This window comes from Callithrix jacchus, chromosome 1 (genome assembly GCF_049354715.1).
Source record: "Callithrix jacchus isolate 240 chromosome 1, calJac240_pri, whole genome shotgun sequence".
NCBI classification, from domain to species: Eukaryota; Metazoa; Chordata; class Mammalia; order Primates; family Cebidae; genus Callithrix; species Callithrix jacchus.
This window is the reverse complement of record NC_133502.1, coordinates 70,086,191-70,111,545: the sequence shown is the minus strand read 5'-3', so window position 1 is coordinate 70,111,545 and position 25,355 is coordinate 70,086,191. Positions and strand designations below refer to the sequence as shown.

The following is a 25,355-nucleotide window of genomic DNA, read 5'->3' as shown; positions in this document are numbered from 1 at the left end:
GCGGGCTGCGCGCGCAGCGTGAGGACTGAGGCTCCCTCCTCCGGGGGGACGGGCACGCGAAAGGCGCTGCTGACTGGGTTGGGGCCGAAGCTCGGGGCTCCGTGGGCCTACAGCGGCTCCGGACGGACCCCCGGGGCTGGGAAGTCGGGGAGGCCTGCCCCGGCCCCCTGTCCGCGGTCGCCATGGCGGAGAATTGGAAAAACTGCTTCGAGGAGGAGCTCATCTGCCCCATCTGCCTGCACGTCTTCGTGGAGCCGGTGCAGCTGCCGTGCAAACAACTTCTGCCGGGGCTGCATCGGTGAGGCGTGGGCCAAGGACAGCGGCCTTGTGCGCTTTCCAGAGTGCAACCAGGCCTACAACCAGAAGCCGGGCCTGGAGAAGAACCTGAAGCTCACCAACATCCTGGAGAAGTTCAACGCCCTGCACGTGGAGAAGCCGCCGCCGGCGCTGCACTGCGTGTTCTGCCGCCGCTGTCCCCCGCTGCCCGCGCAGAAGGTCTGCCTGTGCTGCGAGGTGCCCTGCTGCCAGTCCCACGTGCAGATGCACCTGCAGCAGCCCTCCACCGCCCGCGGGCACCTCCTGGTGGAGGCGGACGACGTGCGGGGCTGGAACTGCCCGCAGCACAACACCTATCGCCTCTACCACCTCGAGGCCGAGCAGGTGGCAGTTTGCCAGTACTGCTGCTACTACAGTGGCGCGCATCAGGGACACTCGGTGAGCGACGTGGAGATCCGAAGGAATAAAATCCGGAAGATGCTCATGAAGCAGCAGGACCGGCTGGAGGAGCGAGAGCAGGACATTGAGGATCAGCTGTACAAACTCGAGTCAGACAAGCTACTGGTGGAGGAGAAAGTGAACCAACTGAAGGAGGAAGTTCGACTGCAGTACGAGAAGCTGCACCAGCTGCTAGATGAGGACCTGCGGCAGACAGTGGAGGTCCTGGACAAGGCCCGGCCAAGCTCTGCAGCGAGAACGCAGCGCAGGCGCTGCACCTCGGGAAGCACATGCAGGAGGCCAAGAAGCTGCTGGGTTCCCTGCAGCTGCTGTTTGATAAGACGGAGGATGTCAGCTTCATGAAGAACCCCAAGTCTGTGAAAATCCTGATGGACAGGACCCAGACCTGCACAGGCAGCAGCCTTTCTCCACCTAAGATCGGCCACCTGAACTCCAAGCTCTTTCTGAACCAGGTGGCCAAGAAGGAGAAGCAGCTGCGGAAGATGCTAGAAGGCCCCTTCAGCACGCTGGTGCCCTTCCTGCAGAGCGTCCCCCTGTACTCTTGCGGCGTCAGCAGCTCTGGGGCAGAAAAGCGCAAGCACTCAACGGCCTTCCCAGAGGCCAGTTTCCTAGAGATGTTGTCGGGCCCTGTGGGCGGCCAGTACAGGGCGGCGGGCACAGCCAGCGGTGAGGGCCAGTCTGGGCAGCCCCTGGGGCCCTGCAGCTCCACACAGCACTTGGTGGCCTTGCCGGGCGGTGCCCAACCAGTGCACTCAAGCCTCGTGTTCCTCTCATCGCAGTATCCCAATGGCTCTGCCGCCCAGCAGCCCATGCTCCCCCAGTATGGTGGCCGCAAGACTCTCGTCTGTTCTGTGGACAACTGTTACTGTTCTTCCGTGGCCAACCATGGCGGCCACCAGCCCTACCCTCGCTCCGGCCACTTTCTCTGGACAGTGCCCTCGCAGGAGTACTCACACCCGCTCCCGCCCACACCCTCCGTCCCCCAGTCACTTCCTAGCCTGGCGGTCAGAGACTGGCTCGACGCCTCCCAGCAGCCCGACCACCAGGATTTCTACAGGGTGTATGGGCAGCCGTCTACCAAACACTACGTGACGAGCTAACACCACGCAGGCGGCGGGGCGCTGGGGAACCCCCCTCCCACCCCGGCCCCCGGGCTTGGGAGTTAGGCATCCAGAGACCTGCCCTTCTACCTTCCTCTCCTCCCCTCTTCCTCATTCCATGCCCCAGGTCTTTTCCTTTTGGATTTTGTTTTTTTTGGCTTTGTTTTTGATTTTTTTTTTTTTTTAATTACAAATCTCCTGGACGCAGAGGTGACAGAGGGAGCTGGCCTGGGCTGGGACCGCAAGTGGCCCTGGAGATGGGAAAGTCTCTGTGTGGAGGCGCTGAGCTCTCTCTCGGTCTCTCGTTTTTCCTCTACTCCTTCCTCTTCACACCCCCGTGGCTGGAAGGAGCCTTAGCTTCCCTGATAGCTCAGGGGTTCCACCCTTCTTACCCACCCAGGAGGAACGCCCAGGTCCTCGGGCTTGTTTCTCATGTTTTTCTTTTGGGCAGTTTGATCACTGATCGAGTAAGGAATGACCTTTAGATTGTGGGACTTTTTTTTTTTTTTAATTTTGTTAAACCAAGAATGATTTCTCCTGCTTCCTTCTCCTCACCATCGTCCCAGATGGAGTTCAAAGGCCACTTCTCAAGCAGCTTTTGGCACCTTCAGCCTCAGAGTGGAATCTTTTGAAGACAGGAACTCTATGTCCGGGAAAGGGGAAAGGAACTTTGCCAATGATAGTGACCACAGCAAAAGCAAATGTTAATAATAATAATATTAATAATAATAAAGAGAAGTGAAAGAAAAAAAACACCTGTGGGTATTTCCACAGGGCATTGTCGGGCACGGGTGGCTGGTCCCAAGCACATGCATTTCGGTTTTGAGGCTCCTGTCCCCAGGCGGCGTGCGGTCAGGCCCCGGGAGTCATGTGGATGCCAGTAGCCCGGGCCCTCAGAACTGCTAAGACCTGCGGGACACATCAAGGCGAAGATGGCAGCTTGGATCTGACGCCTCCATGCTTAGGGCCCCCAGAGGAAGCATTGTTGCCCCTAAACACTCAGACAATAGGACAGAGACCAGAGGGACTGGATGGGGCTGGCTCATCCTAGGCTACTGGACTAGGGTCTCTGACCCCCTGGAGGCCTCCCCAGGCTCCACAGGACACAGTGCAGATGGTGGGCAGGGAGAGCTCAAGGGCAGGCCCAGCCCCGAAGGTGGGACTGGCTCTCTCTCCCCAGCCTTGGCCCTGCTGGAGGTAGAGCACCTTCTGTGACTCCCAGGTGCCTAAAGGTCTCCAGCACATCGCAGGCTAGAGAGCCTCCCGGGGAGGCCTGGGCAGAAAGCTCCGAGCCAACTGCACCCAGTGAGGCAGCCACCATGCCGACAGCAGCCATGCAGTCCGCAGTGATGTTCGTGCTGTGTTTGGTGCCTGTGGCCACCAGGGTACAATGGCCCTCCGATGCCCATGGCCCTTGAAGTCACAAGGACTGGACCAGAGGAGAGAACCCAGACTGTGCATAGTTCCCTGAGGAGGGCTGGCCTCATGTCCCATGGTCTGGTCCCGCCTGGCAGCCCTGGGAGGCAGTGACGGCCTAGGGTTTCCTTCGGGGTGACTGGCTTGCTCTCTGGCCCTGCCCATTGACTGACTAACCATGCTCTGTGGTTTTGTTTCCAGAGAACTCAGATTGCACAGAGCTAGACTCAGGCAGCCAGAGCGGCGAGCTGAGTGACAGGTGTAACGCCTCCCTGCTGCCCGTCCCTCTCTCTCCCTCTCTCTTTACCCTCCCCAGGGCTCCATCTCCGACTTAGGGTCTTCTCCACCCCAAGTCAAGCTCCATTCCTGGCCTTCTGTTGGTGACAGACCCCCTACAGTGCTCACTGGGGGGTTCTTCAGGCAGCACCTCAGCCTGGCACCCCCACTCCCCTGCTCAGCCCTGGGTCTCAGGACCCTGCCCCTCTGAGTCCCAGGGGAGCCCGGTTCACACTGGTTTCTCCCCAGGACCGATGAGCTTCCTGGCTGGCCTGGGCCTTGCTGTGGGACTGGCCCTGCTCCTGTACTGCTATCCGCCAGGTGGGTGCAGATGGACCCTCACGGGCCGGGCTTGCTTACCCTCTGCCACCAAGCCAGGGCCCCACACCCTGCCCAATTCAGGACCCCTTGGCCTCTCCGTACCTCAGTGTCCGCACTTGTGCAGTGGGATAGTGTCAGCTGGTAGGGCTCATGAGAAATGGGATGTGAGGAGGCCCCCAGCGTCCGCTGCCCCTGCCACCCTTGGGAACCAGAGAATGATGATGACCCCTAGTGGGAGGAGGGTGCAGCCAGGACTCCTGGTGTTAGAAGGCCCTGCCACACCTGTGACTTTGGCCACACCTCTGACCTTGAGCCATGTGGGGCCCTTGAGCAGGTCACGTGCCCCAGGGCCTTGGGTCTCCACCAGCCACAGGCTGATGCAAGGAGCCTGCTAGGCCCCTCTGCTGGCACCTGGCCTGACCTCGCCTGTCTCCCCTTTTCTGTGATGCCTGAGTTTGCTGTGCTGGGAGTCCTACTGGGTGCAGGGACACAGGCACACGCGGCAGGACCCAAAGGCCGTGGGGCACTCGGGTGGGGACTGGGGGGTCTGGAATCTGCCCAATTCTTGTCTTTTCAACTCAAGCCGAGACCATGACCGGGAGGGGCACCCTGCCCCAGTGTCCCCCTTCCCGTGGGAGGGATGGAAACAATTCGCCTGTGGAACTGGCTCCCGAGCTTTTGCCTCCCCTTTTGTCTTCTAGACCCCAGGGGCCTGCCAGGGACCCGGCACGTCCTTGGCTTCTCACCTGTCATCAACAGACCTGTCAGCCGATACCTGCTGGCCTTCCTGGCAGATGACCTGGGGTGGCTCTGATGAACCCCGGACCCAGGGCCTCCCCGCCACTCAACCAAAGAGTCCTTCAGCTGGCCCAACAAGGGCTGCTGCTGCTTTTTCTAAATGCTTATTTTTCATTATTTATAATTTGTATAAGAAATGCATCTTCACCTTACAAGGTGCTGACCCATATTCAATATTCAAGTTCTGTCAGCCTGTCTCGTTCCTCAACCTCAGGGGGGTTTCAGAGATTATTGCAGCTATGGCTGCTCCCACTGGGGCTGGGCCCTGGTGTTCCCGGCATCCCCAGCTGCTGGCACAGACGTCAGACAGGACGCCCTCCACATGGGCTCACCTGCCTCAGATATAAGCCCCCAGGCACCGCCCCCATACCTCAGATGTCCGTGACACACACACTGCCCCCACCTCAGATAAGCCCCCAGGTACTGCCCACCTCCTCAGATGTCCACTACACTGTCCCCTCCCATATACTGCCCCACCTCAGATGCCCCCACACTGTCCCCTCCCACCTCAGATATCCCCACACACTGTCCCCTCCCACCTCAGATGTCCACTACAGTCGTCTCCCACCTTAGATGTCCCTACACACTGTCCTCTCCCACCTCAGATGCTCCCCCACACAGTTCCCTCTCACCTGAGATGTCCCCACACTGTCCCCTCTTACCTCAGATGCCCCCACAGTCCCCTCCCACCTCAGATGCCCCCCCACACACTGTCCCCTCCCACCTCAGATGCCCCCACACAGTCCCCTCCCACCTCAGATGCCCCCACACACACTGTCCCCTCCCACCTCAGATGCCCCCACACACAGTCCCCTCCCACCTTAGATGTCCCCTCACACACACTGTCCCCTCCTCCCACCTTTTGTGACACATACACACTCTCTCTGACTGCTGAGCCTGGGCGAGACCTGATCTCTGCCTTGTCCACTCTTCCTGGAAGCCTTTTTGTGGGGAAACGACAGTATTTCTCAACCCACAGAATCATCATGAGTTTGCATTTTCCAGGGGGTTTCTGGAGACACCCAGGCTTTGCCTCAGAGGAGGCGGTAGAGGGGCGAAGCCACTGAAGGGGCAAGGGAATGGGCGAGGCTCCCGGAGGGGCCCTGCTCAGTCACATGGTCACTGCACAGGACCGTGGGAACCAGGCTGCTGGTGGAGTATGGACTCCAGGCCGTGACCTCTGATTACCCTGCGGCCCTGCTGCTTGGGTCATCACAGTGCCTGCCTCTTCAGGGAACTGAGGGCCTGGGGCAAGGAAAGCCAGGGCCTTGGAACCTTCCCACCTGCTGGGCTGCCACGTGCCCATGGTGGGGGTACAGCCCTGGCTGCCCTCTCCCTCCTCCACCCTGAGCCGTGGGCCCAGGGCATGTGCTCCAGCCTCAGCCCGTCCCACCTGTGCAATGGGAGCCCTGCCCGGGACTCCTCCTTCAGCCTGGGCTCTGTCCCAGCCCCCTCCCCCGCAGAAATTCTGTTAGGAATTTACCACCTGGTTCCAGCTGCAAAGAACTGTCCCACACTTAGTAGACAGGCGTGACTTGCCCCTGGAGGGTGAAGGAGGGGTCTCCAGGGACACTAACGTTCTATTACTGCGTCAGCTGAGGGCAGGGAACTTCCTAGGCAGCAGGACGCAGGCCGGTGTGCGGCCAGGCAGATCCTAGGTGGCCCCGCCTGAGGCCCTGGAGGACACATGCACCTCCTCAGGGCTGCCTGACACGACCTGAGGCCCTGACTCCCCAGGGCCCTGGGCAGGATGTCATTCCTCAGTGAGGGGCCGCCTGGCCCTGGGACTGCTGCCTTGCCTGTCCATCTGTGCGCACCATCACCCTGCCCCACCCGCAGCCCCATCTCTAACTGGACTCAAGCCTGGAGTTGAGTCTGTGACGTCCCCAACCACCAGCCAGGGCCCCTCTTCCATCTGCCACCTCTACCCTGGTGAGTGCCCCACAGGACCTCCCCTTTGAGGCTGGAGCCTGGAGGAGAGAGAACAATGGGCACTCACATCTGGCCTTAGCCACCCATCAGGCCCTGCCCTGCCAACCACCAGGCCAACCAGTTCCCGTGACCAGCAGTGAACTAGGTCCTCCAAAGAGGGGAAGGCACCCTTGGGCACATGAGGCCCTCCTGGCTGTCCTGAGTCCCCACCTCCAAACCACACAAGCAGATGGTGGTGTCCTGCGCCTCCACACCTGTGCTGCGGGGGTTCAGGCAAAGACCCTGCTGCTCCCTCCGCTTGGGACTCCTTACCAGCCCCACCCATCAACTCATCCTTCAGAGCCACCTGGAATGCCATCTCCTCCAGGAAGCCCTCACAATACCCCAGTAAGAAGAACAGTTTCCTCCAGGCTACCACATCTGGACATGGGACGTTGTTCTCACATCCAGAACTGTGTCAGAACTGGTAGGGGATGCTGGGGTCGAGGGGACTCCCATTACCAAAGCTTCAGTGTGACGGAGGAGCTGTGGGAGAGCTGAAGGGGTCATGCAGAGGGCCGTGAGGGGCAGTGAGTGAAGGAAAGGGGGTGTGAGGGGGGAGCTTGAGTATGGGAGGGAGATGAAGGAAGGGGAATGAGGGGGGATGAGGGAGGAGGTGTGGGAGGGGGTGAGGGAGGGGCAAGGGGTTCGAGGGAAGGGTGAGGAAGGGGTGAGGGAGGCATGAGGGAGGGAGTGAAGGGGTGAGGGAAGGGTGAGGGGGAAGAAGTTGGGGGCAAGGGAGGGGGTGAGGCAGGGGTGGAGAGGTGAGGGGGGTGAGGGAGGGGGTGAGGAAGGAGTGAGGGAGAGAGTGTGGCAGGGGTGAGGGAGAGGGTGAGGAAGGGGTCTGAGGGAGGGGTGTTGGGAGGTCTAGTATGGAACCCAGGAGTGTAATTGTCTCAGGTCAGCAAGGACACAGGGCACTTGAACTCAGAGCCCGGAAGTACAGCTGGGTCTTGCACAATCCAGGGCCGGGTCTGGGAGAGATGACCCTGTTGACTGCAAACACAGGCCGGGCTTTGGGGGTGCTGACACAGCTTTGTTGTGCTGCTGCTTCCAGTCCTGCAGGCTCAGCACCTGATGAGCAGGGCCAGTGGCTCCTCCCCAGAGGCTCACAGGGGCCCTGCCCACTCAGTGTCTCTCACATCTCTGCAGGAATGCTGGGTCTCAGAAACCACAGGGTCTGGCCTTCTCTGGGTGGGCCCTGGGCACCCACCCTCATGCAGACAGGCTCAGAATCTGGGAGGGGGTCCAGCCTCTTGTGCTCCCCATTGTTCCCAGCACCTGAGGGGCACTTGGGACTGGGGGCATGCTTTTGTCACCACGGCCTCCTGGGGTCATGTCACAGCTCAGAGCCTTCTCCCCCCAGCTGTAAGGTTAGCACGAGAATGGAGACTCTGGCTGGTGAGGAACACCGATGCTCCCGCAGCTGGAATCTGGCTGAGCAAATGCTGGATGGGTGTCAGCGGGACCCCAAATCCTGATCAGATCTGGAGAGGGAAACTTGCAGAGGGGCTGGGGGCGGGGTCGGGTCACCATAGTGCAGGCTGCAGCCACAGGTAGAGGGAGTGAGCTACACTGCCTAAAACGGCTGGGAGGCAGCTGGTGGGAGACACCGGCAGTCCCTGGCTGGAAGGACAAGGACGTGCTGGGCTGGGGGCCACAGAGGCAGCAGCTGGAGGGGCAGCTTCCTCTGGTCACACCAGGTCAACAGCACCTGGAGTTAGTGATTCCCCTAAAGTGATTCCCTTATTTGAGAAAAAGACAAGAAAAATATGAAAGCATTTGGACCTTTTTTTTTTTGAGACAAAAATCTCTCACTCTGTCACCCAGGCCAGAGTGCAGTGGCGCGATCTCAGCTCGCTGCAACCTGTGCCTCCTGGGTTCAAGCAATTCTCGTGCCTCAGGCTCCTGGGTAGCTGGGATTACAGGCATGTGCCACCACACCCAGTTAATTTTTTTTGTATTTTAAGTAGAGATGGGGTTTCGCCATATTGTCCAGGCTGGTCATGAACTCCTGAGTTCAGGTGATCCACCTGTCTCAGCCTCCCAAAGTGCTGGGATTACAGGTATGAGCCACCACCCCTGGCCCAGCCCTCTGATTTTTAAGAATAATGCAGTGAGGAAACAGGCACTCCACTCTGATTGTAGGCAGGTGGAAGAGGAGGCCCTAGGAATAAAAGGGAGGGCTGGGCATAGGGTGTGGCATGGATCCCGTCCCAAATGGCCACCTCCTCAATACACCTGGAATCAGCTGCTCCTCCCTGCCTGGGCTGACCAGGCCTGGGCCCAGCACCTTGCATGGAGGCCCAGTCACCTCCCCGCTCATCTGACATGAGCTACCCTTGTCCTTCCTCTGGGCATGTGGAGTGAATGGACCAGGTCCTTCAAGGATGAACCAGACATAAAGCACTGTCCTGGGAGAGGGAGCCTGTAGATCCCTCTCCTAAGACTTAGACTTAGAAGACATTTGCAGTGCTTTTAGGTGGGCAGGAATAAGCAGTGTCAAGGATGCGCGCACAGGGCACCTAAATCGTGAAGAGACCCGAGCAAGGGAACCCTGTAAGGGAGTGAGGGGCTGAGACTGGGCTTCGGGCTGGCTCAGCGGTACCTCCTCACTTCGGAATAACCCACTGAGATCTCTGCCTGCGTATCTATCTTCTACCCATCATCTACTAAACTACCCATGTCATCTATTTCTCATCTATCATCCATCCATCAATCTGTTCATCTTTTACTTTTTTCCATCAAATTAATACAACAGCTTCTATCAATCATCTCTATATCTATCCATCCATCTAACCATCTCATCTATCTGACCATCCATCCAACATCCATCCATCCATCCAACCATCCATCCATCCATCCATCCATCCATCCATCCATCCATCCATCCATGTATCTACCATCTATCAATCTACCTAATCATCTCTCTATTATAGGAAAGAGGTTAGGAAACCCTCCCATCACACTCTGTCCCTGTTGGCCATCCCCAGCTTTACGTGACTGTCCCCTACCTGCCTCCATACATCACTGCTTCTCCAACACCAGCCCAGTTCACAGGGCTTGTGTACAGGCTGTCCTCGCCCTCAAACCTTCTTCCCAGACTTCCGCATGGCCCCTCGCCGTCATCCCAGGTCGCCTACTGACCTCCCAGCCCATCCCTCCTGAGCTCCCTGTGTCCCTCCACACCCACCCCCACCCAACTTGGCGGGTACATCTTGTTCACTTTCCAGGACCCCCATGAGAACAGAGCTGGGTCCACAGGCAGGACAGGCTGGAGTGTATACCCCAGGTCCTAGGACCCCATGGGGGCTGGCAAACCCTCCAAGAAGCTAGCTTGGCTCTGAGCAGCTCCTGGGCCTGTTCTTTGTCTGTCCCTTGGCTGCTGTGACAGGTGCACAGAACCTAGCACATACAGGCAGGTGAATGAGTTCTGCCCCAGACATTTCCTGAGCACCTACTATGTGCTGGACAGTGCTGGGGACACAGGGTGCAGAAAAGTGGTGGCATCTGGTGGGAGAGCCAGGTCAGATCAAGGATCCTCAAGTAGGAGACGCAGAAAGGAATGTGGGTGCCGAGCCCTGCCCCCGACTCCAGCAGAGCCCCTTGGCCCTCAGGAGACCCAGCAAGCAGAACCTTCCTTCTTGGAGTACCCGCCCTGGACTTGGGCTGGACTCAAGACACCAGCTCTGGAGGGAGAGTTTACCTGGCCACACTGTCTCTGGCGACATGGACAGTGACTCTAACCCAAGACACCAAAGCGTAAGCTGCAATGGGGCCGAGAGAGTGACCAGGGAGAGGCGGCATCAGACTGGTTAGAAAGGCCTCTGGGGCAACTTTAGAGCTAAGCCCCACCAGCCGATGGGGGCCTCTTCAAGGGGCAGCAGCACAGGCTGAGGACTGAGGCGGGAACCCCAGAAGTCAGGGTCAGAGCTGGTGGAGTGGTTGGTGAATGAGCCTGGGAGTTGGTAGGCAGGGAGGTTGGGGGTGGCCAGCATAGGTATCTGAGTAGGGGAGGCCACCTGGGCTCGGGGACCGCAGGGGGTTAGGGTGCACACACCCAACTGGGAATGGCCCAGGGCCCAGCACAGCCATCTGAGTTCAACCCTCCAGCTCGATCCAGGGAACTTCCCCTGCTGGCCAAAGGAGGAGGAGCTAAGACGTGTTGGTCAACATCCGGCTGCCAATGTGCGAGGTCAGGCACACGGCGGGCCCTCCCTCCTGCCTGGCTGCCAGCCAGCCCACACCACAGGCCACAGCCACATCAGGGACCCAGCGCTGGGCAGCGCATATCTGAGTCAGCCCTGGCCACACAACCTGCGGCCAAGGCCATGTTGCCTCCTCTTGGAAGCGCGTTTCACACCCACCATGTACCTTCCCATCTTCCTTTTCAACTAGCACATCTCAGAGCTACTTTTCAAACCCTCTATGGGACAAACACAAAAGTGAAGAGAGCAGTGCCACGAGTCCAGCTCCTCAGCATCCACACGGTTCACCAGATGCCAGTTTCCCCCAGGAGTGCTTTAGAGCAGACCCTAGGTTAGAACCCTTCACTCAGGAGTGCCTCTGCTATCTGTCACTTCAGGAATGGGGCTGTGCAGACCTGGTGTCAACACAGACACAGGACTACAGGGTGGGGGCCACTCAACCATCTGAGGAACCGAGAGCTGGAGCCACCCCAGGTCATGGGGCTCAGCCCGGATGGGGACAGAGGAAACGTGATGAGGAAGTAAATGGGGCATCAGCAGTGCTGGAGGCCTCGCCCCCTCCCCTGTGTGCCTTGAAGGCTGCTTGGAGGAAAGGGCAGAGGCTGGCAGGAGATGCTCAGGTACCTCACCTGAAGGGGCCGGGTTGGGGACCCACAGCCAGATGCAGAGGCAGTGCGGGAGGACGGATGGGGCAGGGTGGCCCCACCCCCACCTGAGGCCACCAGATGCTCTGAATCTAGCGGGATGAGGGGCTGGGACTGGGAGGGGTGGTGGAGAGTGGGTATCGGGGGTTTGGGGAAGGGGAACCAAGGGAAAGAGAGTGAAGTGCCAGATACGGGAGGCCTAGGAGCCAGATTTTCACTGGGTGAGGGGTCCTGTGGGGCAGGTGGGCCCCAAGAGTCCAGGACCTGGTCCTGGCGTGGCTCTCAGCTCCCCTCTGCCCAGAAAATGTCCCCACTGACCACAGGCATCACTGGACACCGTTGCAGGGAAGCAGCAACTTCGGACTTGGTAGGGGAGGGACCCAGGGGCAGAACCTCAAGAGAACAATGCAGCCGGGCAGGAAACAGCACTGGAAATGTGTGAGGAGGGACAGGACACCACCGCACACCTGCTCCTGCCCGGGTCAGAGGTCACCAGGGGCTGCCGATGCCAATGACCTCAGACTTCAGCCTCTGTGCCTAAAACCTCACCCCAAGCCAAGATTCTGGAGGGGGAGGCCCTGGCCAGAACCACGTGCTTCCAATGCCCCTGCAGGGCAGCTGGAGAGGGGACGGGAAGGCCAAGACCAGTCCAGCCCTGGGAGCAAGGAGGTGGCATGTGGAGCCCGACGAGAAACATAGGCTTTATTAGTCATTCATAATTAGAAAAGTGGGTGCTGGGCTCTGCCTGGTCACTGCTGGTGCAGGGTATATGCAGGGTCTATGCCCTCATGGATCTGGCTGGCTCCCTCTTGATGGCCACCAAGCCCAGGCATTGAGACCAGAGCCAGAGGCTACCATCGGGCCAAAAGGCAGCTCTGGCTCTCCAGGGTCCCTGGGTTAGGCAGCGGGCAGACACTGGGGTCACCAGGCAACCCAGACAGGGCCCACGGGAGATGCGGACGCTGGTGCTTCGGCAGAGGGAGAGACATCTCCTTGTCCTTCTGGAATGTCCTGAGACAGAGGCTGGCGCTGGTCCCTCATCCAACCCATCCAAGACCTGCTGTGTCCTTGGGTGGGTCGAGACCCTTCTCTGGGCACAGGTCTCTGTGGCTGGCCAGTTCTGACCCTCTGGGCCATTGTGGCCAGCCCCCATGTGCCAGAATGGCCAGCCCGTATGTGCCAGGAGGGAGCTGCCTCCTGGGAACAGCAGCCAAGAGACAAGAGTGGCCTACCCCATGGTGGTCAGCCAGTCAGAGCAAGGGCTGGTCCAGGGACACGGTGGAGATGAGGCCAGCCTGGGCTCTGGCAGTCTGGGGAGTGCCACGTGCAGCAAGGTAGACACCTCACGGGTACAGTGGCTCCTGGGGTCGGGCAGCTGAGCTGCAGGGCAAGCAGCATCCAGGGTCCTGGAAAGGAGATAGAGGAGAGGCTCTGAGTCTGTAAGGAGGGAGAAGAAAGGCTCCAGGCCTGGTAAGGAGGGAGAGGAGAAGCTCCAGGCCTGGGAAGGAGGGAGAGGAGAGGCTCCAGGCCTGGGAAGGAGGGAGAGGAGGGCTCCGGGCCTGGGAAGGAGGGAGAAGAGGGCTCTGGGCCTGGAAGGAGGGAGAGGAGGGCTCCGGGCTTGGGAAAGAGGGAGAGGAGAGGCTCCAGGCCTGGGAAGGAGGGAGAGGGGGGCTCCGGGCTTGGGAAAGAGGGAAAGGAGAGGCTCCAGGCCTGGGAAGGAGGGAGAGGGGGGATCCGGGCTTGGGAAAGAGGGAGAGGAGAGGCTCCGGGTCTGGGAAGGAGGGAGAGGAGAGGCTTCTGGCCTGGTAAGGAGGGAGAGGAGAGGCTCCAGGCCTGGAAAGGAGGGAGAGGGGGGCTCCAGGCCTGGGAAGGAGGGAGAGGAGAGGCTCCAGGCCTGGGAAGAAGGGAGGGAGGGGCTCCAGGCCTGGGAAGGAGGGAGAGGAGAGGCTCCAGGCCTGGGAAGGAGGGAGAGGGGGGCTCCCGGCTTGGGAAGGAGGGAGAAGAGGGCTCTGGGCCTGGAAGGAGGGAGAGGAGGGCTCCGGGCTTGGGAAAGAGGGAGAGGAGATGCTCCGGGCCTGGAAAGGAGGGAGAGGAGAGGCTCCGGGCCTGAAAGGAGGAGAAGCGAGTCTCTGAGCCAGGCTGTGATCAGCCCCAAGTTTCAGGGCTATTTAGACACCTGACTTAGGAAGGAGAAGGGCCCGATTCTGACATGAGAGGTGTCAAAGCACTCCATGCCTCAGTTTCCCCTCTGAAAGGGGAATGAATATAGCATGGCTGGGTTACTGCCAGGACTTAAAGGCCTGGTCCAGCACAGGGGGCTGGGGCTGGCAGCTGTGACTACAGACACCTACGCAGCCTAAGACCTCTCTGGCTGATCTAGGCAGGACACACAGCAGACTTGGCCTCGGGGTCTCTGAGGACAGCCTTAAGGGCACTGCTGGGTCCCCATGTGGCTCTCAGGCCCAGCACCCTCTTCCTGGCAGGCAGATAACTGACGCTTGGTAGAGTTAGAGACTGCATCAGCACACACAGCAGGTGATTAATAAATGACCTGGCCACATGCCCCAAGCCAGGGAGCAGCTGGCATCTAGGTGTTCTGGAAGGGGACAACTTAACTACAAACTGAAGGCAACCACTGGACAGTGAGCTGGAGCCCACATGGGGCCACCCAGAACTGGGCACTGCCAGAGGGCGACTTCAGACTCCATGGCCAGGACACTGGGGGTTGGCGTGACCCCACTGGGGGAATGGTCATGGGTGAGGGTAGGGAAGCTTCAAGAGGCCATGGGCCATCACGAGCAGTGGCCACTCCAAGCTGGTTCCGTGTGGCCGAGTGGATGCAGGGTGCTCCAACCCACCCTCAGGCTCCAGAGCTCCACCTCAACCTTCACTATGCCCTCTTGGGGAAATTTTTATACATCTTTGACACACAGGCGCTCTGCCCCAAGCCCACTGCTTCTGTCTGCTCTGCCGTGGGCCACCACGGGTGGAGAGATGGCCATCTCCCAGGAGCACCTACCCCTCCCTTGGCAACTCACCTCCACCTCTGCTACAAATTTGATGATGACCCCTAGGCCTGAAGTCGTGGGGACAGTGGTGTGTGGGCCTGGCCTGGCTGCATGGACTGTCATGTGTGCACCATGTGGCCCTTGCCACGGCTGCATTCCACGCCTTCCTGCTTCCAGGCTGTGTGTCACTGAGCAGATGCTCACCCTCTCTGAGCAAGGACACAGGGAGAGGCCGTGTGTGGTGTGGAAAGTCTTCCTACACAGGAGCCTCTTCCTGTGGGGACAGCCTTAGTCTGCAGCCTGCACACGGCCAGAGTCTGGCCCAGGGCAGGCAGCTCAGACTCTGTGAGGCCCGGCAAAGGGCAGACTTGAAGAGTCACAGGGGCTCCATGACAAGATCCCCAACCCCACTGTCCTGGTCAGAGTGGCACAGTGGGGTGGGCATGTCAGGCAGGCAGTCATACCAGGGCCCCTTTTTCTCAGATGAGGGTTAGGAGGAAGCTTCACTTGCTAAGTGGAGGTAATAAGGGGTGCAGAGCCCCTAATTTAACAAAGAAGCTGGAATTCTTCAGGTTTTTGGTATATTCTTGAGACAGAGTCTCATTCTGTCACCCAGGCTGGAGTGCTGTGGTGCAATCTTGGCTCACTGCAACCTCTGCCTCCTGGGTTCAGGCGATTCTCCTGCCTCAGCCTCCTGAGCAACTGGGATTACAGAGATGCACCACCATGCCCAGCTACTTTTTGTATTTTTAATAGAGATAGGGTTTCATCTTCTTGGCTAGGCTGCTCGAACTCCTGACCTCAAGTGATCTGCCCGCCTCAGCCTCCCAAAGTGTTGGGATTACAGGCGTGAGCCACCATGCCTGACCCAGATATCTCATTTCTTTTTTTTTTTTTTAAGTTTCTTTTTTCTCTGACAGACATTCTGAATGCATAGAAATCTTATGTTTAAGTGAGTTCCCCAGACTTTTAAATGGTGGCTCCTAAACACCTTCCGTTTCAACACTGTGTCTAAAACAGGTGGCCAGCACCAGGAGCAGGGCTGGCCTCAAGGTAGTGGCCAGGCATTGGCCTTGCAGGTGTGGACAAGGGTGCCCATGGCCTAAGAAGCTATCCCAGGCTGGCTGGCCAGGGATTTGCCACACTGCAAGAGCCTCTGACAGCGAGCAACCCCAGGACTGTAGGTCTCACGCCCCATCTCCCAGCTCACCTGGGTGCCCTACTGCTGGGGCGCCATGTCCATCAAGGGCTTCTGGACCCCGAAGGCCGTGATGAAGATGTTGACCACCACGATGATGAACACCAGGCCTGTGGCCAGGTTGTTGAGGAAGTCCAGCTTGGCATGCTTGGCCGGGTTGTTAAGGTCGTACTTGACTGTGGGCAAGAGGAGTGGACAGTGCCAAGGGTAGCCCAGATGGAGCGTCCAGCCCGGGACAGTGGGAGGGGACCCACCCCGGTGGTCAGACTGTCCTGGGACACTACAGTGCCCTCAGTGGCATTTAGGATGAGTTTTGTCCCCCAGAGAAAAATACATCTGTTTTGCTGAAACACTGACCGTAGCGCCCCCGGCTTGGGCAGCCCCACTGTCTGTGACCCCACCTTCTGTAGCCCCCGCACTTTTTAGGAATTGAAGCTATGGATGTCAACCCAAGGCCAGGCTTGGGCAAATGCACTGAGCTCTTTGTGTGCCTTAATCTAGTGATTCCTGCCACAAACTGCAGGTCTGTCAGGTGCCTGTTTAATAGGTTCAGCCACTTGCCCAAGGTCACGCAGCCAGGAGGAGGACCCTGGTCCCATGGACATGGCAGAGGCCATCTCACGGCATGGGTCAACAAGAACCTGGTGAAGCACCTGCCCTAATGCCCACAGGCCAGGCCCTGACTCTACTCTGTGTGGTTCATACCTGTCATTCCAGCACTTTGGGAGGCTGAGACGGGAGGATCACGTGAGCCCAGGAGTTTGGGACTAGCCTGGGCAGCATAGCAAGACCCCATCTCTACCAAAAATGAAAAGTATTAGCTGGCATGGGGGCACACAGCTGTGGTGCAGGCTGCCTGGGAGGCTGAGGCAGAAGGCTCGCTTGAGCCTAGGAGGTTGAGACTACAGTGAGCCTCAAGAAGACAGAGCAAGACCCTGTCACACAAACAGAACGAAACGAGGCCGAGTGTGCTGACTCACACCTGTAATCCCAGTATCTTGGGAGACCAAGGCTGTTGGATCGCTTGAGCTCAGGAGTTCACCTGGGCAACAAGGCACAACCTCATCTCTGCAAAAGATACAAAAATTAGCCGGGCGTGGTGGTGAGCACCTGTAATCCCAGTTACGTTGGGGGCTCAGGTGGGAGGATGGTTTAAGCCCAGGAAATGGAGTTGCCGTGAGATGAGACTGAGCCACACTGCATTCCAGCCTGGGTGATGGGGGCACTCTGTTTCAAACAAAACAAAACAAAACGAAAACCGAAGTGCAGGGCGGGGGAAGGTGCCACTTCCTGGACTGCATGTCTGACCCGGCAGCTCCTTGAGAGCCGAGTATGCAAGGTAGTGGGCACCCATTCCAGGCGGTGCGAGCAGATGCCAGTAAGGTGAGCAGGTAGCCCGGCCACCTTGACCCAGGGACCTACCGAGGAAGATGAGCAGCACCCCTACGCCAATCTGCAGTGCCAGGGAGATGGAGATGAGGACCACCAGGGGCACGTAGAAGGCAAAGCTGGGGCCCTGTTCCACAACGGCCTTCAGCTGGGATGCATTGGCCATCAGCAGCGCGATATCCAGCATGCTCTCCGCTGCACTCTTCTTGTTGGCGTAATGGTTCACGTTGATGGGCCTGTGCCTCCAGCCCCAGCGGGGCAGCTGCAGGGATGGGGAAGGTCAGCGGCGTGGGTGGGGGTGGTGGCAAGGGCTGTGTCTGGGTCTGGCTATGGGGGTGGGCAGGGCCCTGCAGGTGAGGGCTTCCCTTGTCCCCACGCCTGGTAAGTATTCAGACAGAAGTGCTTATTACTCTAAGGAGAGGCAGCGAGAATGTGCTTGGCTTTATGAAACCTCCCCTAGGAATATAGTTCTGGAAAGGAAATGACACAGCAGCCTCAGTACACGCACTCTGGTTTTCCACTGGAAAGCGCTGCCCGATCCTCCTCCTCCTTCTATAGGCGGGGCTGCTCCTCCCTTCCTGTCCCTACCCGCCTGTGCCCCCGGCCTCCTCTCCTCCCCCTCTCCTCAAGGTCTGGGCTCCTGGTGCCAGCAAGGGAAGTGACGTGTGGGCGGACGGATCTGTGCACACTGGCCCAGGCAAGAAAGCACCCTTCTTGGGCTGCACCTAAGGGCTGAGATGGCTCCTGCCACCTCCCAACCTCCCAGCCTTGGGGCCCAACAGGCCACTCAGCCTCCAGGCCTCAGCACAGGACTTGCAAAACTATCCGGCCTCACTGAGGTGGGGCACCCAGAGCGTGGTCCCCACACAGCAGGCACTCAATCGATGCCTCAGCATATGACATCCAGTAGAGCTCAGCTTCCACATTAATTCTCAGAGTAATGACATGGGGATGCAAGCTCTGATGGAATCCTCTCTGCCTTAGGTTAGGGGCCCATCTGGAAGGGGCCCATCTGGGAGGGGCCCCTGCAGTTCTCTTGAAGGCCCCAGTGCCTTTCCTTGTTGCCAGATACTCTCATGCTCCAAGGCCCCACACAGAGGCCACTGCTTCCAGGAAGCCTCCCAGGACTTCCCCAGGCAGGACATGACCCTCTCTCCTGCCACAGGAAGGTCCTCTCTAGGGCTGGCCTTTCATTCCAAGGCAGCCGTAAGTACCCAACCTCCTCTTTCTCGGGAAGCAAGAGTCCATCCCTTTCAAGCTGCCCTGGTGGAGCCTCTCTTCAGTCACTCAGGACAAACCTGCCAGCCCCCTGGCCTGGCCCTTTGTCTGTAGGTGCCCCTCAGCCACAGGGCCCTGGACCACAGCCCCGCAGGACTAGTCACCTGCTTGGAGGCAGCTGTAAGAACCCACTGCTGGCAGCTGACCTCCTGGGGCCCGCTCTGGGAGATCCTGTTTCCAGACTCATGAAAGATGCAGGCTGGGAGGCCGGGGTGTCACAGGGCTGCAGGGAGGGGCGGACAGGGGCATCCATTCATGCCTCGACTTTCTGCAGGGTGGAAACATACACGATGAAAAATACATGAGGCAGCCAATACAGAACTAGCAGAGGGCAAGGGCCTTGCTTTCATGCTGTGTGTGTTTCAGTTTCATCTAAAATTATGTGCCCAGGAGGAAGAAAGAGTGGGCGTCGGGGGACAGAGGCAGGCTCTGCTGCCTACACCTGGGCCCGCGAGCATTCCAACAACCTGCCTTCGGCATCAGCTGCTCTCTAAGTAGCAAGTTCACGTGGACACGAGTGTGCACAGGAACAGCTGCCTTCACCCAGGCCAGCCAGCAGCCCTGTCCCTGGGGCCCCGGTGGGTTCTCGGGTCGCTCCACACATACCCCAAAGCCACTTTGGGGTCTCTACTTTGCCTCTCCCATCCTGGGCCTGACTCTGCACTCTCGGGGATTCCCTCAGGCCCCAGAACATGAGGACATGGCTACCTCCTCCCAGACCACCCAGGGTCTGGGCAAGGATGGCCCGGACTGAGGGCCTATGCCCAGCACTGAGGTTGCCTCCAGCTCTGCTCTTGAGAAGCCACCCAGTGGGCCACACCCCATCACATGTGTGTTCCGCAGGGTGCAGTGTCCCGGGGGCTGCTGGCCACAGTGGGCATGTGCTTCTAAGTTTCACAAACCCCAAGTGACAAAGTGCCTCCCATCAAGGCCACCCTAATACTCATTTGGGTTCCCATCCCAGGACTTGGTTCTAGGAGAAAAAGGCCAAGTGCAGTCCCCATGAGGATTTCCACCTTCTGGGGGCATCTACACATGTATGTGTGGGTTCCTAGTCACACAGACACAGAAACACATCCCTTCACAGAAAGACACATTACATACAATACAGCACATGCACATACATACACAAACTACGCACATAAACAGACACACATACCCAGGCTAACCCTGTTGGTCCCTGGACAGGAGGAATAAGTCCCTTTTTTCTTTTTTTTTTTTGAGATGGAGTCTTGCTCTTGTTTCCCAGGCTGGAGTGCAGTGGCTCAATCTCAGCAAACTGCAACCTCTGCCTCCCGGGTTCAAGTGATTCTCCTGCCTCAACCTCCCGAGTAGCTGGGATTACAGGTACCTGCCACCATGCCCAGCTAATTTTTGCATTTTTAGTAGAGATGGGAGTTTGCCATGTTAGCCAGGCTGGTCTCAAACTCCTGACCTCGTGATCCACCTGCCTAATCCTCCTACAGTGCTGGGATTACAGGCGTGAGCCACCACACCCAGCAAAAAGTCCCTTTTTTCTGAGGTCTGCAGAACCATTTAAATATTTCATAGCCATGCAGTCACAGGGGACATTCAGATCCATTAAAAAGCATCATCTGCACAGAACCTCCAGGTCCCAAGCTTCAGCTCTCAGCACCCCCGGCCACAGGGAGCCTGTGCCCCTGCTGTCCTCATGCCCACTTAAGGTAGGTAAACTGAGGCTCGGCAAGAAGGTTCCTTACCCAAAGTCACATAGCAAGTGAGTGCTGGGCTAGGATTTGAACCCAGGCCTGAAAGCTCAGAAGCCCTGGTGGCTGACACCACTGTCCCTCCCCTTAGGGGCTGAGCTCTCAGGGGCTCCCTGCTTCAGGCTCCAGCTGTGTAACTTCAGGACAACTAGCCCCACTTTGTGCCTCAGTCTCCCATGTGTATCACAAGGCCATGGAGCAGATGCCCCGGGATGGCCTCCAAGCCCTGAGTGGCCAGCAAATGCCCTGCCCGGCCATCTGCTTCCTATCCAACCTGCAGTTAGGGAAGCTTCTGCACAAGGGTCAAGCCCTGGCTCACCACAGCCCAGCCCGTGGCCCTGGTGCAAGCTCCCCCTCCATGGGCCTCAGTCTCCCCCTCCGTACATCTGGGGCTGCACCTGAGAAACTCCCACTCACTGAGTGAGAGGCCATGTTCCTCTTCCATTCTACAGAGCAGCAGATTACAGCTCGGAGGAGGTTTGCCCAGAGCCGCCTCCCAGGACTGTGTGTCCCAAAGTGTACGGCTGCCCTAGGATACAGCACAGCTGGCAACCACCCCGGGCAGCAGGCCACCTTGGGAGCGTCACGTGGAAGGGAAGGCAGCAGGGCTGGTCTGCTTCCCTGTCCCTAACCTTGGCGCTCTGGGCCTTGGAGCTCTGGAGCTGATCACCACATAGAAGGTTCCCAGGGAGGATGACCCCATTGTCCCCCACTTCTGGGCACTTGCCCCTCTCTTGGGATGGGCTTTAGGATGGCCAGGGGACCCAGCCACCACAAGGGAGGGAGCCCTGGGATCCTGACCAGCCAGCAGAAGCTGCCAGGAGCCGAGCCCTGCTGAAACCTGAGCCCATGGCTTGGGCAGTACAGAGAATAAACACAGTGGTTAATATCGTCCCAGGTCCAACAGGACTTACCCAGAACCTCAGCAGTGCCCGGGGCCTGGGGCCAGGCCAGGTCTTTTTCCTTTGAAAGCTGGGAAGGAGGCTGGGTGAGGAGGTAGGCTCTGTGCAGGGGTGTGGCCAGCTCCTGTTGCTACCTTCTATGGATGGTCAGCCTCACCACTGCAGGCTGCACGTGTTGGGGCTGGGACACACGGTGGGTCCTAGGGCCACTTCAGTGAGCATCCTCAGCTCAGGCAGGAGGGGCTGGCACAAATGTGGGATATGAACCAGGCTTGCTGCATCCACAGGCCTGGCTCTGGCCATAGCGTAATGGGTACTCCGGCCCACCCAGGGCTCCTACCCTAGGAGGAGACAGGGTCGGGGGCTGTGGCCCCACAAATGTGGTGATGCATATCAGCCGCCCCCTTCCAAGGGCCTGTGAGGAGCAGGGCTGGGAGCTGCCGTAACACTGACCAGTAGGGTGACCACTGTATGCCTCAGTTTCCTCATCTGTAAAATGGGCAGACAAGGATGTGGAGGGGACTGAATGGGGTGGTCTCAGAGGCCCGGTGGTGGGTGGAGCACATGGCAGTAGGTGGCAGGGTTGGGGTGTTCTTCCTTGACGCCTAACTCTCACTGTTTTGAAAGACTACCTCCCCAGCCAACTCCACCCACTCAAAGGCAGCTGAACAGGCTCACAAAATAGTGGCACAGCAAAGAAAGGACAGCTTGGGGCACAGGTTCTCCTGTGCTAACCGGGACCCAGCTGGGCAACGAGGATGAGTTGCCAGTGGTCCCGGTCTAGACCTTGGCTGCCTGCAGCCTGTACTGCTCCCCAGCCCTAACCCTTGGACGCAGCAGGCATGAGCAGATGGCAGGGGGACCTGAGAATCAGGCACCCCTCTTCCACCTACCATATGCTAGGACCTGCCTGGGACCTCCGGCATCCCTTGTCTGACCCACCAGTGGGGGGCATGAGCTGCTGTGCCCATCTATTCCCCAGATACCACACACATAGGTGGTGGCTGGCACTGGAGCCCTGCACCATCTCCTACCAGCCAGCCCAGGATGCAGCTCCCGAGAGAGTCTCCCAGCTCCACGTGTGTTCCCAGCAGTGAACCCCAAGACAACAGGAAGTGCTTTCAGGCGGGGTTCCCACTGCAGCTGGGCCAGACAGACCCACTTCCCTCCGACTCAGCACTGGCCAGGAGTGGCCCTGAGACCATGTTAGGGTTACCGTTCAGAACTTGGCCCAGACCCTGCTGGCCTTGGGACCTGCCAGGAAAGCAGAAATGAGGGAGCAAACTTCCCCCAGGAAGCTGAGGCCATGTGCAGCCCAGACAGCTGGTGTACAGGGCACAACCGGGTGCCCCTGAGGACCAGGCCTCTTGGCTCAAATGTGACCCCAGGAATCCTCAACCTGTGGGCTGTGAGGGGTGGGAAGATGTGGTTGGCACCAGAGGACCATGTCCCAATCTCATCCCCACCACTCCCCTGCCTTGAGACACCCTGGGGATGACAGATTCAGGCCATTTTCACATTAAAATTGTTTACTGTTCCTTGTGCTGACAGCCACAAGTGAGCTGACTCAACCCCTGGACAACAATGGGGGCCCTGACATGAAGGGACACAGGGCGCAGGGCACACGGGGCAGGGGCGACCCGAGAGCTGCACACGGGGCGGGGGAGACCCGAGAGCTTCCCACGGCCCTGACCCAACAGAGCCCACTCAGGCCGGAGTTCCACATCCTGGGAGGTGAGCAGTTGTACCACATCCAACAGAAAAGGAAACTGAGGATCTCCTTGGGCCCCATGCTGGGCAAAGCGCCGCCCTCTCCAAACCACTGTCAGGGGTCACCACTGGGAGAGGGTCTCCATGGCAGGCGGGAGTGAGGATCAGGGAACTGAGAGCCCTGCACATCAGCCACTGAGTCCTCACCATGACACTGCAGCAGGCACCGCTTCACGCCCATTTCACAGATGAGACACTGAGGCACAGAGTACTGACATGATATACCCAAGAAACAGAGAGGCAGGATCTTGAGGGTGGGAGAAGGAAAGCGTGCTGGGTGTGCCTGGACCAACGGGCTGGGTGAATAGAGTGGCCCTCCAGGTTTTCTACCCCTCAAGGAGAAATGAGCTCATCCTCACACTGGCTCATAGCCTTTGCATAGTTCCCTGAATGCCAGACCATGATCAGGCCTGCAAGACCCCTCCCGGCAGCCTGGCTTCCCATCCCTGCACCTCCTACCTGGCCCTCCCATGCTCCGTGGTCCAGCCTCTGAGCCTTTGCTCCTGCCATTCCTTCTGCCTAGATGCCCTTCCACACATCTCAGAGAGCCAGATCTGCCTACCTGCCTTTCCCGCCCTCCAGGGCTCAGCGCTAATGTCCCCACCTCCACAGAAAGCCACCCCTGACTGCCATGACCCCTCCACAGTGGGCTGCCAGCCCCTAGGGAACCCCGTGTTTTGCCTTGGCTTCTCCTGCACTGTCAGGGCAGGGCTGATCTCCAGCCTCCACTCGGAGGAGCAGGGCTGTTGTCTCCCTCCCTCTGGTGCCCAGAGCCAAGACAGTGATCCGGGAACAAACTCAACCCAATCTCCTCTGGGCCTGAGATGCACCCAGAGCCTCCAGGAGGTACAGCGCACCCTGCCACCTGCAGAGGGGCACAGAGACTGCTGAGTGGAGGGCATTGCACAGGCAATGTCAACAGTGGGGGAGGAGTAGTATACTTCCCTTTCCAAGGCATTCCCCAACCCCCCAGCTCCCGGCCCCCCCCCCCCCCCGTTTATTACCTGACTTGCTTCCCCCACTTCCTGAAGGCAGGAGGGAGCCTGTTCTCTCTTTTTAAGACCATATCTAAAAGGCCCGCGAGCTTTGACACCTTCACAAGGACACAAAGTCGGAGGGCCCCCCTGCCTTTTGCTCCAAACTGCTCACACGCTGGTGCAGGGCCAGGTCCCTGGTGTCCCACACACCAGTCAAGTCCTGATGTGCGACTGCTCCTCTCAGCCCTGTTTCCTCATCTCTAACCTAGGGACAAGTGTCCATGAAGCCCCAGGGCCACCCTATCCTGTGGCTCGTGGTGCCCCTCCTCCCTGAACACGGCCTGTCCCCACGGTCCCGGCCCAGGACTGTTCACCAGCACCTGAGCAGGGTGTCTTTGCCCCAGTCTGGTCCCCACCATGGAGAGGCCTGGAAAAACCCAGCAGGCTGCTGTTCCCTGCCCCCATCCCTGGTTGGGGGTGTTGAAAAGGAAAGAATACCCAAAGTAAACAAGTCACCAGAGGGCCGTGCCAGGACCTTGCAGCAAACACAAGGTGCTCGGTAAGTGCAGAGTCCTGGGATGAAGAATCCTGAAGCGTGGACCATTGCCAGCCTGCCCGCTGCCCACAGCCTTCCCAGGCCCGGAGGGGCAAGCTCTGGAGGGCCTGTAGGGGGATACCCTAAAGGCTGTGTGACGAGTCTATTTTTCAAGGTGAGTGAGTGGAATAGGGACCACAGCCGGCCCCAAGTTCTCCCAACAAGGCACGCATCAGATTGTGTGGTCACCTCGTGGTGACGTAACTGTCTGCACCCTGCTGGCCTGGAGCCCGGAGGCAGTGACTCCTCTCTGCCCGTCCCCGGGCAAAGTGCGCGGAGGAGCCGGCAAGGCTAGGCTGAAGTTAGAGAGAGCGGCGCGGGAGTGGGGGGAGGCCAGGAAAGCGGAGCGCCAGCAGTCCTTAGCCGGAGGAGCGGCGCCCAGACCCCCGCAGCGCAGCCAGCGCTGGCACTGCTTAGTGGGGCTGGGGACGCCAGCGCGCCCTGCGCCCCTGCGCCCCTGCGCCCCCGCGGCCCCACGTCCCACCCACTTGCCGGCGTGACTGGAGCTCCCGGGGGCATCGTTCTGACCCGGACAGAGCGTCCCCTGCCACTCTGCAGTGCGGCCACGGCGCGCACTCGGCCCGGCGCCCACAGGTGCCCGGGGGGCCGCGGGGTCCGAGAGGACTGGGCGGGGCAAGGTCACACAGCAGTGGGGGGAAGGTCTTACCGAGGTGTCCGGGGAGCCGGGCGTACCCGGGGGCAGGACGCCGTTGAGCTCGTACTGGTCGGTCCCTGAATCCATGGTGCGGCCGCCTGGGCCGCCTGGATCCGGGGCTGAGCTCGCCGGAGCCTCCGCCACGGGTTCCAGCTGTGCGCCCGCACCCGGCCCAGACTCCGCCTCCCCTGGGGCGGGCCCGGGGCCGGGAGGCCGGACGCGGAAAGCACGCAGTCAATGACTACCCCAACCTCTCCGGCCTGAGACACCCCCGCGAGGTCCCCCAAGGGAGGGGGGAGCGACGCCGCTAGCCCCAGGGGACCCCGCGCGGCGTCTTGCTTTGAACCTCCGTCGCGGACACTTTTTTTTTTTTTTTTGAGACGGAGT

At 59.3% G+C, this 25,355-nt stretch overlaps 1 protein-coding gene, 1 long non-coding RNA gene and 1 pseudogene across 3 annotated transcripts; 1 reads left to right on the top strand and 2 right to left on the bottom strand.

Annotated features, from left to right (window-relative positions):
• Nucleotides 1–27: 27 nt before the first annotated feature.
• On the top strand, nucleotides 28–1,967 carry LOC100390195 (E3 ubiquitin-protein ligase TRIM8 pseudogene; annotated as a pseudogene).
• A 361-nt stretch (nucleotides 1,968–2,328) lies between these two features.
• Nucleotides 2,329–5,585, bottom strand: LOC144579073 (uncharacterized). Its single transcript, XR_013525929.1, has 4 exons — nucleotides 5,522–5,585; nucleotides 4,811–4,933; nucleotides 2,592–2,744; nucleotides 2,329–2,478 (listed from the first exon to the last, which is right to left on the bottom strand). It is a non-coding gene; the product is annotated as an uncharacterized LOC144579073 (long non-coding RNA).
• A 6,567-nt stretch (nucleotides 5,586–12,152) lies between these two features.
• Nucleotides 12,153–25,149, bottom strand: LOC144576569 (ninjurin-1). 2 transcript variants are annotated; one of them, XM_078348223.1, is made up of 4 exons: nucleotides 24,981–25,149; nucleotides 17,098–17,326; nucleotides 15,688–15,851; nucleotides 12,153–12,875 (listed from the first exon to the last, which is right to left on the bottom strand). In XM_078348223.1, exons 1-3 carry the CDS (start codon nucleotides 25,053–25,055, stop codon nucleotides 15,697–15,699), a joined length of 459 nt encoding a protein of 152 aa, XP_078204349.1. In that variant the 5' UTR covers nucleotides 25,056–25,149; the 3' UTR covers nucleotides 12,153–12,875; nucleotides 15,688–15,696. The 2 variants fall into 2 exon arrangements, with proteins under 2 accessions (XP_078204349.1, XP_078204346.1); XM_078348220.1 differs by lacking the exon at nucleotides 15,688–15,851.
• Nucleotides 25,150–25,355: the final 206 nt, after the last annotated feature.